We start from the raw sequence: 17,133 nt of genomic DNA on the forward strand, positions 1-17,133 counted from the left end.
CAGCATGTAGTGAGGAGCTGTAGCTGCACTTTCCTCTGAACAAAAGCTGCTGAATCATTATAGTAAACCTGTCTGCTGAGTGATTCTGTTCCACATCTTCAAACATACTGAACCTACGTTGATTTTGCCATGAGATTGGCAAGTTTGCATTAAATCGACAACCCCCACGTAAAAAAAATACACAAAATTACAACACCATTTGGCTCCCATCAGTCCCTGGTGTGTATTCCCTACATAACCAGCGTCCTGATCCTACACACCAGTTACAATCCTTTATTCCCTTGCACACATGTATCTGGTTTCCAATGGGGGTACCATAAGCATAGACATGGGTCAAGGGTGGAGGAGGAGGAGGAAAAACACATTGTTAAGATGGTGGCGTGGGCTTGTTGGGCCGAAGGGCCTGTTTCCCATGCTGTGTTGTTCTTTGTTGGCGCATTCTAAAAATGTTGACGTGGTCCTGGTTTCAGCTTTTAATTCCAGTGGTGCATTCGACAACCTCAGAATTGTGAGGAAGCTTCTTCTGCTCGATCCTCAACGTCTCCTGGTTGTTTCTTGATCACGGGAGAGTCTACTGCCGGGATTCCCCAACCTGGTCCGCGGATGGGGGATTCTCCGGTCCTGACGGCTGTAAGCAGAGATTTGATCGAGTGCCCAATTTTACGTTCTCACCAACAGTGGAGGGATTCCGGCCTACATCTTTCCCGTTGCTTCATTACCTTGTTGTGAAGGGATCAAGTGTGACTTTTGCACGTAACCATCATCTGAAGTTTCTCTTAAAATTCAGGATGCACCTGAACAAAAAGGCAGAGAGTTTGAACACCCTAGCTGACCACTGGCCTCGCTGTTAATGGGTTGATTCTGATTGCAGCTGTAACGTTCAATCATTCATCCTTGATGCTAAAAGAGCCACTTCTGATATCCCTCATGTGCAAGTAATCTAAAAATAATTGAGCAGTTAATTCAAAATTATTTATTCCTGTTGGCACCTCTCTCGACAGGCAGCCACTTGACTTCTCTCTTCATTATCTTATCAGCTGTCCGTTGCAAGGTCAGGGGAGAAAAACAGAAGTAACTTTATTTTTTTTAATCCCCCCACCAATAAAAACAGACTGAACTCAAAACGCGACTGATATTCTCAAAGAAAATAGGGTGGCACAGTGGTGAGCACAACTGCCTCAGTTTCAGGAACCCGGGTTCCATTCTGGCCTCTGGTCACTGTGTGGAGATTGCACATTCTCCCCGTCTCTGCCTGGATTTCCTCCGGCGGCTCCAGTTTCTTCCAACATTCCCATGGTGTGCAGATTAGGTTGTTTGGTAATGCAGAATTGCTCCTTAGGTGTCAGGAGTACAAAAAGGGTAAATACCTGGGATTGCGGGGATAGGGCCTGGGTGGGTGCAGGCATGATGGGCCAAGTGGCTTCCTTCTGCACTGTAGGGATTCAGTGATCTGTGAAAACTGAAACATTTCAGATGAAAGAATCAAATCACAGGGTTGTCCCCCTAATAATACATCAGAAATGCTGGATAGCACCAACCAGTAGATCCACAGTATTTACACTTGGTATCTGGACCGCGCCTGCTCTTCTGAAAGAGGGAACTGATAGATTGGGAGATCCTGATCCTGATTACATAAGGTGCAACATGAATACCTTCCGTCACATATACCATCTGCTTCAAAAAGACTAGATTTCATTTGAAAGTGGCAGCCTCAGCACCCCACACAATCCATTTCAGGGAAAAGCCCATCTCTACCTGTAGATTTTATGGGTGAGACCTCTGCCCCCACTGTCTGGGAAGAAATCCCAACCAGCAGTCATGGGGGTGGGTAACAAAATCACATCACGGGAGGGTTGCTGGGACCAGTTGGCAGGAGCCAGGGAAGGGGGATGAAGGAATAGGATTTGCGAGGAGGAAGAGCACTGTGGGGTGGATATGGGCTGTTAGGTACAGGGTCTCCAAATAAAAATCCCTTCCCTTCCCCCTGAGTCAGGCCACCAGTGGCCTTTGCACCCCCACTGCTGGTAAAATACCAGTTGCTGACCACTTAAGGGCCTCATGGGTGGGCAGGCCACCTGATACCTCCCCCCACCACTGGTAAAATACTAGTGCAGGCAGATAGGCAGCAGGCATGGTACTGCCACAGCACCCAATTTTACATCCCTTCCCCATACATGGGGGCACATTCCCAGGGACAAAGTAAAATTACACCCAAAAAAGCGATTTGAACTGCATTGGAAGCAGTTTGAAGAAGATTTACCAGACTAGGCGGGTTGCCTTATGAGAAAAACTTGCATCCGCTGGATTTTAGAAGAGTGAGTAATTGAAACGTAGAAGATCTGGAAGGGTCTTGACAGGGTGCACGTGGTGAGGATGTTGTTTCCTTTTGTGGGAGAAGCTCAAACTAGTGGTCACTGTTTAAAAATAAAGGCCATTCAAGACAAGAAATGAGGAGGTTTTGTTTTCCTCTCAGAGGATCCTGAGTCTTTTGATTTATTATTATTACATGTATTAGCATACAGTGAAAAGTATTGTTTCTTGTGTGCTATACAGACAAAGCATACCGTTCAAAGAAAAGGAAAGGAGGGGTTGCAGAATGTAGTGTTACAGTCATAGCTAGGGTAAAGAGAAAGTTAATTTGTCACAAGCGGGGCTTACATTAACACTGCAATGAAGTTACTGTGAAATTCCCCTAATCGCCACACTCTGGCGCCTGTTCAGGTCAATGTATCTAACCAGCACATCTTTCAGACTGTGGGAGGAAACCAAATCACCCGGAAGACACCCACGCAGGTTTCAGGAGAACATGCAACTTCACACAGACAGTGACCAATCCGGGAATCGAATCCCTGGCACTGAGAAAGATCAGTGATCAACTTAGTGTTAGGTAGGTCCATTCTAAAGCCTAGTGCAGCAGGGAAGAAGCTGTTCTTGAGTCGATTGGTAGGTGACCTCAGATTTTTGCATCTTTTCCCCGATGGAAGGTGGAGGGAGAGAGAATGTCCAGGGTGCATGGGGTCCTTAATTATGCTGGCTGCTTTGCTCAGGCAGTGGGAAATGTAGACAGAGTCAATAGATGGGAGAACTGGTTTGCAGTGGATTGGACTATATTCTCAACCTTTTGGAACTCTCTTCCTAAAAAGATGGTGGGAGCAGAGTCTTTGAATATTTCGAAGGCAGAGATAGATAGATTCTTGGTAAGCAAAGAAATGAAAACCATAGGGAGGTGGGATGCAGACTTGAGGTTACAATCAGATCAGCGATGCTCTGATTAGATAGCAAACAGGCTAGGGAGGTGTTGGGGGGGGGGAAAATGAACGGCCTACTTCTGCTTTATGTTCATTCCTTGCACCTTGTTTCAGAAGTTTATCTTCTTGGGAACTTGCATTCATATGGTCCAGAACATAATTAAAAACTCACTGAAGCGGGAGGTATGGTTGTGAAGTGCTTAGGTGAAATAAAGTACAATCAATGCAAAGGAGAGGGCAGAAACCTGTCCCAAATCTCAGCTATGCCATTACAAGAGAGAGACAACAGTGGCTACACTTCATCAGGTGGAATGGTTAGCACTGCTGGCTCACAGCACCAGGGACCTGGGTTCAATTCCCGACTTGGATGACTGTCTGCGTGGAGTTTGCCCATTCTTCCAACATCTGCATGGGTTTCCTCCGGGTGCTCCGGTTTCCTCCCACAGTCCAAACGATGTGCTGGTTAGGTGGATTTGCCATGCTAAATTGACCCTTATTGTCAGGGGAGCTAGAGAGGGTAAATGCATCGGGATATGGGGATAGGGCTGGGATTGTGGTCGGTGCAGACTTGATGGGGTGAATGGCCTCCTTTTGCACTGTAGGATTTTAATGATCCCACATGAAGGGACAGAGAAACTAAAATGTCAAAGGCTGCATCTCCACTCAAATTACTAAAGAGAGCAAGGAGTGGCTTGCCTTCTTGCTGGCTCAGTCAATGCAGCCAATACCTAGGAGCCAAGAGAATGGAGGGAGAGGTGGAAAGGTTAATAACCTGAAACGCAAAAGAGAAACAAAAAAGAAATCACCCAGCTTATAGTTCAAAGGAATAGATTATTTTCTTTAAGGATGAAAGTGTAGAGTCTGTAATCTGCAATGTTGCTGGGTTCCCTAATCAACTGTAAAGCATTGCAACAAGGAAGTCAGTAAAAACTCACACCTGAATTACAACTTCCTCTCATATTCTAGAGTTGATTGAAAAAGCATTTCTCTACTGATCCCAAAGTTATGTGTTTCCATTTCACATATTCCCACAGGAGGGGATGTAGAGAGTGGGCAGGCTGCCAAACAGGCTTCTGGAGTAACCCAACACCAAGATACTTTGTGCTCAGCACCCTCGGATAGCCGACACCAAATTTTACCGTGCACTGTGGATGTTTGCTGTCGCAGTCTTTTAAAAAAAAAAGTTAATTAGAAAAAGATTCACTGCCTCATAAATTTAGGAACCTTATAAATCCTATACCTGCAGGTAGTTTTGGATCGTGTCCCATCACTAGGAGCACAGATGGCAAAGCATCTTTAAAACATTAAGAGTCTCGAGCTAAAAATAAATAAAAGTTTAATCCAAGGTCCTCGAGAAACAAATGTCAAAAATCGACATGTCAAGTCCTTGTATCAGAGGAGCTAGTCTCGCTGAACCTGAGCTTTCTGTGCATCATCTCGCAGGCCGAACAGCTGGGGCAGCGTGGTGGCACTGCTGTTTCACCACCAAGGTTCCGGGTTCAATTCCAGCCTCGGCTCACTGTGTGTCAGGTTTGCACATTCTCCCCATGTCTGCGGAGGTTTCCTCCGGATGCTCCAATTTCCTCTCTCACTTCGAAAGATGAGCAGCATTAAGTTGATTGGCTATGCTAAATTGCCCTCAGTGTCAGGGGATTAGTGGAGGTAAATATACGTTACAGGAATTGTGGTCGGTGCAGACACAATGGGCCAAATGGCCTCCTTCTGCACTGGAGAGATTCTCTAAGTAGCTATATACTTTGAGCATATGATCAGTGCATCTCACTGCCCAGTGAGACTTTGGTAAAAAATACAACAATTAGAATGGAACTTGAGTGCAACCCTCCCCATGGTCAAGTATCCCTGCAAGGCTAAACTATAGCTAATGGAAAACTAGGCAAAATACCAGAACACATTAAATGGCACCCTTGCAAAGAGCTAGCATTTTCAGGACACATCAATTGGCATCAAGTTGCATTCAGTTTTAGCTCGAGTCTGAGCCCATAAAACACGGAGTAAAGAAAGCAGCAATGACTATACTGCTCCTCAACCAATTCCCAAATCTTTCTATGTCCTCTTCTTTAGCCAGACGGCTGCAATCTGACCAGGCAGAAGACAATTCAGCCCTCACTCAACACCAGTAAGGCAAGGACCCGAACAATCCAACTCACCTTCAATGTATTTCCTGCACAAGTTCACGAGAACGACTCCAGGAATGAAAAGCTTGACACGAGTAGTGTTCAAGGATTCTGGGTCTGTACTTGATGGAGTTTACAAGGATCGAAACTTACAGAATGCTGAAAGGCATGGATAGAGTGGACATTGGTAGACAAGACTAGGATCTGAGGACACAGCCTCAGGATATAGAGACAACCCTTTAGAACCAAGATGAGGAGGAATTTCTTCTGCCAGATGGTGGTGAATCTAAGGAATTCTTTGCCAAATAAGGCTGTGGAGACTAGGTCATTGAGTGTATTTAACACAGACAGATAAGTTCTTGATTGGTAAGGGGGTCAAAGGTTATGGAGAAAAGGCAGGAGAATGGGATTGAGAAACTCATGATTGAATGGCAGAGCAGATTCGATGGGCAGAATGGCCCAATTCTGCTCCTGTATCTTATGGTTTCTAGGGCAGCGATTCGTCTCCACTTGACCCTTCCCTAGTGATATCCCAAAGAGATCACATCACACTTCATGAAGGGACTGAAGGTGCGTTTTACGACATACTGATTCAAGCACATTCACGGACCATGTCAAATGAACCAAAGAGCTCATTACGTTTTTTTTTACAAAAACATAGGCTAACATTGCAAGACCAGCTTCTGTCACTAGGGAGTCACAGTGGGCCAGTGTCCTCTTCTGCTGCAAAAGCAGAACCATATTAATTCATTCTGCCAGTCCCATTTCATTCGCATATTTCCCTATCATGTCTCCAAAGGCACAACTCCTCCCTCCTGCTAACAGGTTTCAGATCAATAGATGTTCAGCGGTGGAAGCATTACTAGTTCTTTTCCCCCAGTACAATAATAATCTCTTATGCCAAAAGATTTGCATATACCATTCATCCCAAAGCACAGAATCAAAAATGCTGCTTTAACTCCTTTTTCATTATTCATGGGACATAGGCATTGCTGGCTGGCCAGCGATTATTGTCCATCCCTAGTTGCCCAAGGGCAGTTGAGAGTCAACCACATTGCTGTGGTTCTGGAGTCACACGTAGGCTAGACCGGATAAGGACGACAGATTTCCTCCATTAAAAGGGCACTCATGAACCAGATGGGGATTTTCAGACAATCGACAATGGTTTCATGATCATCAGTAGATTCTCAATTCTAGATTTTTTTTATTGAATTCAAATTCCACCATCTGTCATGGTGAATCTGAATCTCCAGAACATGAGCCCAGTTTCTGGATTAATAATCCTACTGGGGAAAATTCCCCAGTTTCATTACATGCTCTAAGCAACACTGTTTAGATGGGAGTCTAACAGAAGGTTGCAGTATTGCAATGAGTGAATACAAATTGTCAAATAATAAAGGAGGCAAATAGCCACTGAACAGATATTGTGTATGCAGGGACTGCATAGTTAATAATTTATTTTAATCTACCAAGCAAATCAGTTATGCAAAGAATAGAGATTATACTATAACAAGGGGAAGAGGGGGTTAAGGAGGTCAACGTTGCATTAAAACCACTTGGGACACCAACTGTGGCAAACCAGGAAATAAAAAGGAATTGGTACACAGAAAAGGGATTGGGAATATTTAGAGAAGAATATACTCATGAAGGCATGTGCCCAACCATTGATATTTTAGTAGCAGGCTGCATGCACACTGTAATCACTTTGTAAGGGTATTTTGGCAATGTTTAGAAATAGGATGTTTAGGTGAAAATTGACATACCAATCTATTGATACCAGCATGTTTAACAACTATGCAAATAATTTTTTTTAAATTAGATGTGTTTAAAGAGTGTGCTATTATCATACTGTAACCACCCACTAATATCACTCTTGTAAAGGCTTTTTAAAGCTTTCAATGTATACAAGAACAATAAATTGCATCGCCAAATGCAGCCAGCAAGATACCACAACAAAGTCCTCCGACATAACCTCACACATTATAGGCAGAATTGAGAGTTTCACTAGATCTCTCAAAATTCAACTAGTACAAGGCATTGATTATTCTTATCGTTTTTCTTTATTCTTTCACGGGATGTGGGCATTGCCAACAAGCCCATCTCCAATTGCCCTTGATCCAGATATCAAGGCCCTTTAGGGTGGCATGGTAGCACAGTGGTTAGCACTGCTGTCTCACAGCACCAGGTTACTGTCTGTGTGGAGTTTGCACGTCTCTCCATGTCTGCGTGGGTTTCCTCTGGGTGCTCCGGTTTCCTCCCACAGTCCAAAAACGTGGGGGCTGGGGGTTGATTGGCCATGTAAAATTGCCCCTTAGGTGTCAGGGTGACTAGCTAAGATAAATACATGGGTTATGGGGAAAGGGCCTGGGTAGGATTGTGTTGGTGTAGACTTGATGAGCCGAATGGCTTTCTTGTGCACTGTAGGATTCTGTGTTTTTTTTTCAGGGAGCAGTTAAGAATCAACCACATTGTTCTGTGTCTGGAGTTACATGTCAGCCAGACCAGGTAAGGATGACAGATTTCCTTCCCGAAATTACATTAGTGAACCAGATAGGTTTTTACAACAATCTATGAGAGTTGTCACTGTTATGAAGACTAACTTCCAATTCCAGATGTATTAACTTAATTTAAATTGCACCAGCTGCCATGGTGGGATTCGAACCTGTGCCCCCTGGGTCTCTGGATTACTATTCTAGTGACATTACCATTACTCAAATACAAGTTCTGTTTTCAGTCAGTTAACTGAATTGGTGAGTAGAACCTAGGCTGGAGGAATTATTGAAACAACAGAATTAACGAACATGGTTAAAAATGACAACGTTAGAGGGTCACTGGGTTGATGGCTGTGTCTATATTGATCTTGATCTAATTTCCTCGTACCTTCGGAATATAGAGCATAGGAGCAGGAGAAGCTCCTTGGGCCATTTGACACAATGAGATCATAGCTGATCAGGGAGTACGATCTCAACTTCCACAGTGAAGGGTGCAAAATATCAAACTTCCTGGTTTTCCATTAATTCCCCAGACATACTCTTGCTAGAGGACCAACGTTCACTTAATTACTCTTCTCCTATGCAAATACTTGTAGAAACTCAGTTTTTATACATCTAGCTATCTTTCTCTCACGCTCTGACTTTTCCATCATCCTTAAAACGTATCTAATCTTCTGACTGACCACAAATCTTCACAGATTGATAGTGTTTCTTTCAATTTGAAACTATCTTTAACTTCCTTAGTCAGTCACGTATGATGCATCCTTCTTGGAGAGTCTCCTCCTTTCTCACTGGGATTAATCTTTGCTGAGAGTCTTTAAATGCTTCCTTAAAAGTCAGCCACGGCATCTCTATTGACCCACCTTTTAACCTAGTTTCCCAGAGAACTTTAACCAACGCTGACTTCATATCCTTTAACTACAATTTTAAAAACACTAGACTTAGAACCACACTTCTCGGTTCAAACCGAGTCAATCCAACACATTTTTTCCAGTTTGGTAGTATTAGAACATTTTATAAAAAGGATAGACCATCTTGAAGTCCCTTGACATGCATGCATGGTCCTCACTCTATTCACACAGCAACTTACGTTCGTTAGTTTACACTATCGAAGTTGGCTCAAGTTGCAATGAATGCTTAGTCAGGGCCGATCTCTAAAGATATTACAGGAAAAAAAAATATATGATATGTAGGCCATTGCCTGAAAAGTTGTCTCACCCAGGATCTTCCAGGAAACCTTCCAATTCATCCTTTTGTTCAGCCAAGTTAGACTCCAGATCGAGATAGGTGCCATTGTGGGAGAGCTGCAGTGCACAGTCATCTAGCTGCAAGAGAGAAACAAACACAGACTTACTTACCATTAGCACAGTGCAGAGAAAATCAATCCCAAACATCCTCCCCATCCACTCCTGGGGCTGCTATATGCATTTGTCATCTTGAAGTATTTGTTAACTGAAGTTTATTCCATTAATCTAATATCTGTCCCCGAAAACAGTTTTTTTTTTCCAGTCTTTGGAGTTGGTCTCAAGTCAGTGGGTTAACTTCTTACCAGTGTCAACTTTTAGGTGAACATAAAGTAGGGGAGCGATATCGATTTCAATCGATTTCCTTTCCAAAGAAAGAAACAACGTAATTTAATCCAGATACAATTAAGTGGTCTTGTGTTGCCTGCTTCCACATGGCTATTCGCTTACATGCAGTCAAGACTAAAATCAGCTGGCTGAAAAGATAAATTCTGCAGATGCTGGTAAAACAGCAATGATGAAATTCAATGCATGATTGAAGCATGTGACTAGGATATCGAAATAACAAAAAAAAAGGAAGCTGGCTTTTGGTATGGTGCAAAGAATTACACCATAGAATGGGAGGGTATACATAAGAACATAAGAAATGGGAGCAGGAGTAGGCCATCTAGCCCTTCGAGCCTGCCCCGCCATTCAATAAGATCATGGCTGATCTGTTGTGGCTCAGTTCCACTTTCCCGCCCTCTCCCCATAACCCTTAATCCCCTCTCTTATCAAGAACCCATCAACCCGCTTCTTAAAAATATTTAGCGAGGCAGCCTCCACCACTTCAACGGGCAGAGAATTCCAGAGATTCACCACCCTTTGAGTGAAGAAGTTCCTCCTCAACTCTGTTCTAAACCGCCTCCCCTTTATCTTGAGGCTGTGCCCCCTAGTCCTACTGTCTTTTTTGAGCGGGAAGAGTCTCTCCACCTCTATCCTATCCATCCCATTCATCATCTTATATGTCTCAATGAGATCTCCCCTCATTCTTCTAAACTCTAACGAGTACAAGCCTAGTTTATTCAGCCTCTCCTCATAGCTCAATCCCCTCAACTCCGGTATCAGCCTAGTAAACCTCCTCTGACACTAAAATAGAAACCAGTATGGAAAATAAGCCAAGCTTAGAAGGTAGGGGGATGTTGCAGAAAAAGCCACATAATTACAGGTCATCCTGAAGCATCCAAAAAGGGTCAGTTATGATTACTTCAGGGACTGCAGCGGTTCAGGAAGGCAGCTCACCACCACATTCTGAAAGGGCAACAAATGCTGGTCTAGCCACTGACGCCCACGTCCCATAACGGGAATTGAAAAACAGAAGCCTCCATAGTGCATGGCTGCTGCAATACTGTGCATCTAGGATATAGATTCTGATGTTGAAGTGCCAGGAGCTGGGTGGAGCACATTTCTGGTGCACTACTATGCTCCACAGGAGATATGGAGGATACACAAATGGGAAATCAATGGTATTCCTGTTGCAATGATTGGAAAATGACAGGTGCTTTCGGGAGAAGTGTTTAAGTGGAAACGGGAGCAATAGAAGAGAACACTATTGAAATAGCCTCCAAATGTTCTTACAAATCTTTACGTTTTAAAGTTTATTTATTAGTGTCACAAGTAGGCTTACATTAACACTGCAATGAAGTTCCTGTGAAAATCTTAAAGAGCTTGCTAAGGGTTATTCTATATGGGCGACACAGCGACTAGCACTGCTGCCTCAGTGCCAGGGACCCAGGTTCAATTCCAGCCTCAGTTCGCTGTCTGTGTGGAGTTTGCATATTCTCCCCATGTCTGCGTGGGTTTCCTCTGGATGATCTGGTTTCCTTCCACAGCCCAAGAATGTATGGGTTAGATTGATTGGCCTTGCTAAATTGACCCTGTCAGGGTGGTTAGTAAGGTAAATATGTGGGGTTTTGGGAATAGGTCCTGGGTGGAATTGCAATATGGAAAAGGTATTGAGTTTCCCAATCTGCTACAGGTATGCCACAGGGGTGAAGTGCGCCCTGGTCTAGTGCATCAGCGACTGGCTTGCTATGTCTTCATACTGTGGATAATGTGGTAAATGGGAACACGTGCCAAGACATAGAATCTCAGGGCTAAAGGGGTGGGGGCCAAATGTTATTGGAACTGCTCGGAGATATCCCTGGTTAGCCATAGCTGGCGGTGCAGTCTGTGAAGAGCATTCCCAGGGCTTATAAACGGCAAAACACAACTAACATTAAAAGGAATCCCTGTAAAACATCTCTGCGACATAAAGATGAACATTGGACAGAGAGGTTAAATCGATTACTCATAAATCCACTCTGGATCGTCACTGTCAGAAGCGGGGAAAGAACATCAATAGGAACTCAACAAGCCTGTTTCATGTTCCAATTTCTAAATCAGTAACCACATCTACTTCCCAGGGTGTCTGCTCTGACCCTTTCATCAGTCCATGATCAAACAGCACATTCCCTCAAGTGACTTTAGTTCTTACTGTCATATCAACCAAGGATAAACACTTCAAACTAATTCTTGCACATTTTTAAGCCAGTGTGATTTAAACAGGCACATCTTGGGGCAAGGGGCCTAACTACGTGATCCGTCGTGGCCGCTTGCTTTTCTTCTGGTAGTCATGTTCAGGCTTATGTTTGAGTTCCATGCCCTCCCCCATCCCTCCCAAGGGGCCTGGCCAAATGCCGAAATGCTGGAGGCACGGCTTTAATAAGAGGCTGGACCCTCAGTAGGCCGCACTCGGCATCTCTCAACCCAGTGGCAGCTTTCATTTGTTTTCAAACGCTGCTTTAAACCAACACAGTCACATGCACTGCCCAGAATGCGCAGAGACTCCAGGAAAGAACTGAACACAGTCAATATTTCTGGCATGCAAAACAGGTGCTACTCAAGAGTGCCAGACATGAACTTGTCAAAAGGGGTGGCTTGAAGCTGCTGCTTTATTTAAAACCAGTTGTTTCATTTTTTTTTCCACTTCCTCAACAATTAACTTAATATAATGCTGTTGATTGTTTAAATGTCAGATCAAGCACATAAAACTCAATGGGTACAATTCCATTTACAGCCGCTATTTGCCCACTGTTTTCCCCCCACAACAGTACTATACTGTTGAATATAATTTCTTGACTGAAGATGCAGGATGGCATGGTGGCACAATGGTTAGCACTGCTGCCTCAGCGTCAGGGACCTGGGTTCAATTCCAGCCTTGGGTGCATGAAGTTACCATGTTTTTCCCCATGTTTGTGTGAGTTTTCTCCCACACTTCAAAGATGTGCAGGTTAGGTGGATTGGTGATGCTAAATTGACTGCTAGATGTACCAGGATGTGTTGGTTTGGGGGGGGGGGGGGGGGGGGGTGTTAGCAGGGTAAATATGTGGAGTTATGGCATTAGGCCTTGGGTGGGATGCTCCAGGAGAGTCAGTGCAGACCTGATGAGCTAAAATGGCCTCCTTCTGTATTGTAGGGATTCTTTGAAAAATGTTAAATCTCTTAATACCAAGGTGTCCCCTCAAGAACTGCTCCACAGTCAGGTGTCAGGGAACACAGATCTTTATTCAGTCTACTCGCCCCACAATTAAAAAAGGTTGACTGCCCATTCAGGGTGGTTCCTAACCACTTCACCCCCACACCCCTTAAAGAGTCTATGCTCCAACATTCATAACAGAAACGGTTTTTTAAAAATCCTTAAATAAAAGCAACATACTGTAGAAATGCTGGATAAATTCAGCAGGTATGGCAGCAATTGCAGAGAAACAGAGTTAATGCTTCTCATCTCCGACAGACCCATGCAGACTTGAGATGTTACCTCTGCTAATCTCATCACAGATTTCAAAAAAAGTATTAAAATTAAAGACTATCGCCCACAATTTTGGACATCATTAATTTGACTTGATAGTGCTTTTGTCTATGGCAATGTTCTTACATTTCTTTCGAAATATTTTAATAGTGCTTATAAATGTTTGGATGTTCAGGTCATGAAGGCTGCAATATAAATGGAAGTTTATTTTTTTTCCTCTCCAATTGTTCTTGCATTCTTTTCCAGGAAATATCTTTTTGAAAAAAAATTGTCTTTTGCATCCTGTACAGACAAAGCATATTGTTCATAGAGTACTGAGCCACAATCGCACCAGAAGACGACATTGATTTAACACAGTGGATCTCAAATTTTTTTGGTAACAACATCAGCACAGGAGAATAGGAAAAGAAATGCATTTGTCAGGGAGACCATCATAGAACTGAAAAACTTTTCAAACTGCACAATTCCCAAAACATCAGTCCAATTTCCCCTCACATGAGCCACCTCGATTCACATGAACTATTTTGTGTGCAAAATTATTAAATCAAAAAACAGTGCTTCCCATCACCTTCAGGTACAGGTCCGATTCCTAGTTTGCAAGTTGGTGGCAGTCTGGAACCCAATCTGGAATTAGTTGATCTATCGCCTGAAACTTGTGAATATTTCAATGATTAACTGGAGATGAGAAGGCTCAAGAGTGGGACAGAGTAAATAATCCCAGTTCTTTCACCTCACCTTCAGAACTAGCTTTGTGACCTTTGTCTGCACTGCCTCCAATGCTTGGCCCTTGCTGCATTCAGGATCAAAAATAGTATCTAGTGTTCTAGGTACAGCCTTATCACTACTTAGACATAGATACCATTTCCTGAAATGCTCAGCTTTTGTTAACAGTACCACACATTCCTATTTTTGAGCTTCCCACCAACACCCACTATTTGAGGAGGTGACAGACACATTAGATACAGCAACATTAATTAATGCTACTTATATGGATTTGATTTTCACAGTTCCACATTAGAGACAAGAAGTACATGGAATTAGAGGCAACATAATGTTTTTGATAACAAATTGCTTAGCAGAATGAAAGTCACAGTGTAATGCATTATCACCCCAGAATTACATAGACATTTAAAAAACATACAAGCAAATACTAGCCCAAGATTGTAATATAAACTACTTGCTGTAATTCCACATGGATCATACTTCACCTATTCCTCCAGAGAGGATGGAATGTCATACCTTATTTCAGACAGAGACACTTCACAGGAAGAGATGTAAGGCCAAAGTGGAACCATCTCAGTACACACCATCCCAGATTACAGACATGGTGAGTGTGGGATTAAAAAAGTTTCCAGTGTTTTTACTCTTCCAGGAACATACAAGAAAAAGAAAAACAAATGCAACCTTGATCAGTGTTTTATTTCTTCTGTGTGGTGTATGCGGTGATGGTCACAGCTGAAGAACATTCAATAGGAATTCCTTTGCTTGCAGTATTTTTTAAAAAATATCTGACTGTTGGTAGAAAGTCAGCAAAACTACAGTTGAAAAGGAACCAGGGCAATTCCTTTCAGCTAACCTGCAGAACCAAGAATCTCCAAACCAGAGACTGCACTCCCAAAATCATCAGCTTAATGGCTGCAACATTTCTCCATCAGCTCCTAATGGACAAGCCAGAGACTTTCTGAAACTGTTTCTCATTTCTAATCTGTGCGTACGTGTTGCATGTTTTTTTCACTCATGTTTTAATAACTAATGGACTCACCCTTTCTTTAACTCAAGAAAGCTTAGTTAAATTGACTCAGTTTGGACTGGAAAAGCATATCCAAGAGGGAATTTTTTGATTTATTACAGTCACGTATTAGTATTAAGTGAAAAATATTGTTTGTGCTATACAAAGCATACTGTACATAAAAAAGGAGCAGGTGCATTTTTTAAATTAACATTGTTGTGACCAGCTGAGGGGGTTGAATAAAAGAAGGGGAACCAATTCATCCCTCCTTATCTGGGAACATCACAATTTGGGGGCCACTCCTTTGGCATCTTAATAAATTGTTTTTTATTCACTGGAGGGACATAGGTGTTGCTGGCTGGCCAGCATTTATTGCCCATCCCTAGCTGTCCAAGGGCAGTTGAGACCACATTGCTGTGGCTTTGGAGTCATACATAGGCCAGAGCAGACTAGGACAGCAGATTTCCTTTCCTTTCCTGAAGTACGTTAGTGAACCTGATGGTTTTTCTAACAATCGACAATGGTTTCCATGGTCATCAGTAGATTCTAAATTCCAGATTTTTTTCAATCAAATTCAAATTCCATCATTTGCCCTGGTGGGATTCAAACCCACCTGGTGGATCCTCAGAAATTAGCTGAATTCCTGGATTAATAATAGGAGGAAACCAATGTGAGGGGGTGGGGTATATTGTTGCTAACAGCATTGAAATTTACACTGGTGCATTTTGCCCACTCAACACTATACATATAGGCCAGAGAGTGAATAGGAGGAGAATATAGGAATCCATGTTTTAGCACATATGCAGTTCAGATTTGGAATGTTCCTTGGAGAATCTTATTGTTTCTGCTAAAGAACTTCAGAGAAACTGGATATTGACATAACGTGATCAGGTTTCCCTCAAAATCTGTTGTTTGGCTTTAACTTTCCCCATCTTTATAAATTACTTGAAAAAAAAGGGGAAGAGAGTGTCGTATATCCACGTTTTTGGAAGATACTAAATAGCTGAAATAGCATTAAAAATGTTAAGTGGACAAAACTGTGATAGGAGGAAATCAATGATAAGAATTGGAAGGTCTTTCATTTTGGAAGCAAGATAGCTAGCTTCTCATCTGACCCATAAGGAAAGTAGCCCAAGGACTAAAAAAAAAGTAGTGGACAGGTCCAAAAAAAATACTTTAAATGGCTAGTCAAAAGGCTGATACTTATTTTATGGTGGTTAGAATAACAAGGAGTGGAAGTTCCAATACAACTATAAACCATCCAGCATGTTCCATTTCGTCTGGGCACCACAATTCAGGATAAGATAAATATTGATTTTGGAAGGTTGCAGTGCAGATTCACTGGAATCACTCAACTAAAAGGATTAAATTAAGAGGTCAGTTTGCATAGACTAAGCCTGTATTCCTCCAGTATAGGTGATTAAGGGCTAACCTAATGGAGGTGCTTAAGAGAATGAAAAATGAGCTCCTAACAGTAGATAGAAACCCATTTCCTTTACTCAGGAAATTACAAGCAGCAAAAGCTATTGCCCATAGCCCCACCCCACCTCTTTCCCCCATCACCCACACCTCCCCCCCAGCCAAGAAACAACAAAACTTGTTGAGGCTTGAAAATTTTTCAATATTTAATAGATTTATTAGACAGGAGAGTTACCAACCTAAATCAGGTAGATGGAGCCAAGATGTACACCAACCATTATCTCATGGATATGCAGAATGCAGAGATGAATGGCCCAGTTCTGTTCTTGCTGGAGGTTATATCATGACTTATTTTCCCTTACCTACTCACATCTTGCACTTTGTCCACACTTACAACTCTTAATTTAGCTGATCAGTGATATTCAGAAAGAATTCAGCAACAATTAGGCCCAGGGCTCTTCTGCACACCCTCCCAAAAGATAGTTTTGGAATCTTCACTGGGGGATGGTGGATGGGGAGGGAGATGGAGCAAATGTGTGCACACTTTGAAAGTGAAATGATGGTTCATTAGTTAAAGGGTTATCTATCAAAATGCCATACAAGACAGGGGTTTGATGGTATGATAATCTCAGATAAGGTATTCATAGAGAGCAGCACTGTGACACACTGCCTCAGCACCAGGGACCCAGATTCAATTCTGGCCTCATGCGACTGTCTGTGTGGGGTTTGTATGTTCTCCTAGTGTCTTCATAGGTTTCCTAAGGATGCTCCAGTTTCTTCCCACAGTCCAGAAACATGCGGGTGAGGTTGATTATCCCTTAGTGGTATTGGGGGTTAGCAGAGTGGGGTTACAGGGATAGGGCCTGGATGGGATTGTTGTCAGTGCAGGCTCGATGGGCTGATTGACTTCCTTTTGCACTGTAAAAGGATTCTATTTCATGAGCTGTTAATTTAAAAATCCGCTCAATTCAGACACGATTGCGTAAATACACACAAAAAAAACACAACTGTTCAGCAACAGTTACAATAAGCAGTGG

General features: G+C 42.8%; 1 protein-coding gene across 12 annotated transcripts in view; it reads right to left on the reverse strand.

The window, feature by feature from the left end:
* fhod3b (formin homology 2 domain containing 3b) overlaps positions 1 to 17,133 on the reverse strand; it is a 560,180-nt gene that overhangs the window by 523,511 nt on the left and 19,536 nt on the right. For all 12 annotated transcript variants that reach the window (XM_080202871.1, XM_080202833.1, XM_080202860.1 and 9 more), the window contains exon 2: positions 9,094 to 9,200. In XM_080202871.1, the coding sequence (XP_080058997.1) occupies positions 9,094 to 9,200 (107 nt within the window). The remainder of the gene's footprint in view (positions 1 to 9,093; positions 9,201 to 17,133) is intronic.

This window comes from Carcharhinus amblyrhynchos, chromosome 2 (assembly GCF_965287045.1).
Source record: "Carcharhinus amblyrhynchos chromosome 2, sCarAmb.v2.hapA, whole genome shotgun sequence".
Taxonomy (NCBI): Eukaryota; Metazoa; Chordata; class Chondrichthyes; order Carcharhiniformes; family Carcharhinidae; genus Carcharhinus; species Carcharhinus amblyrhynchos.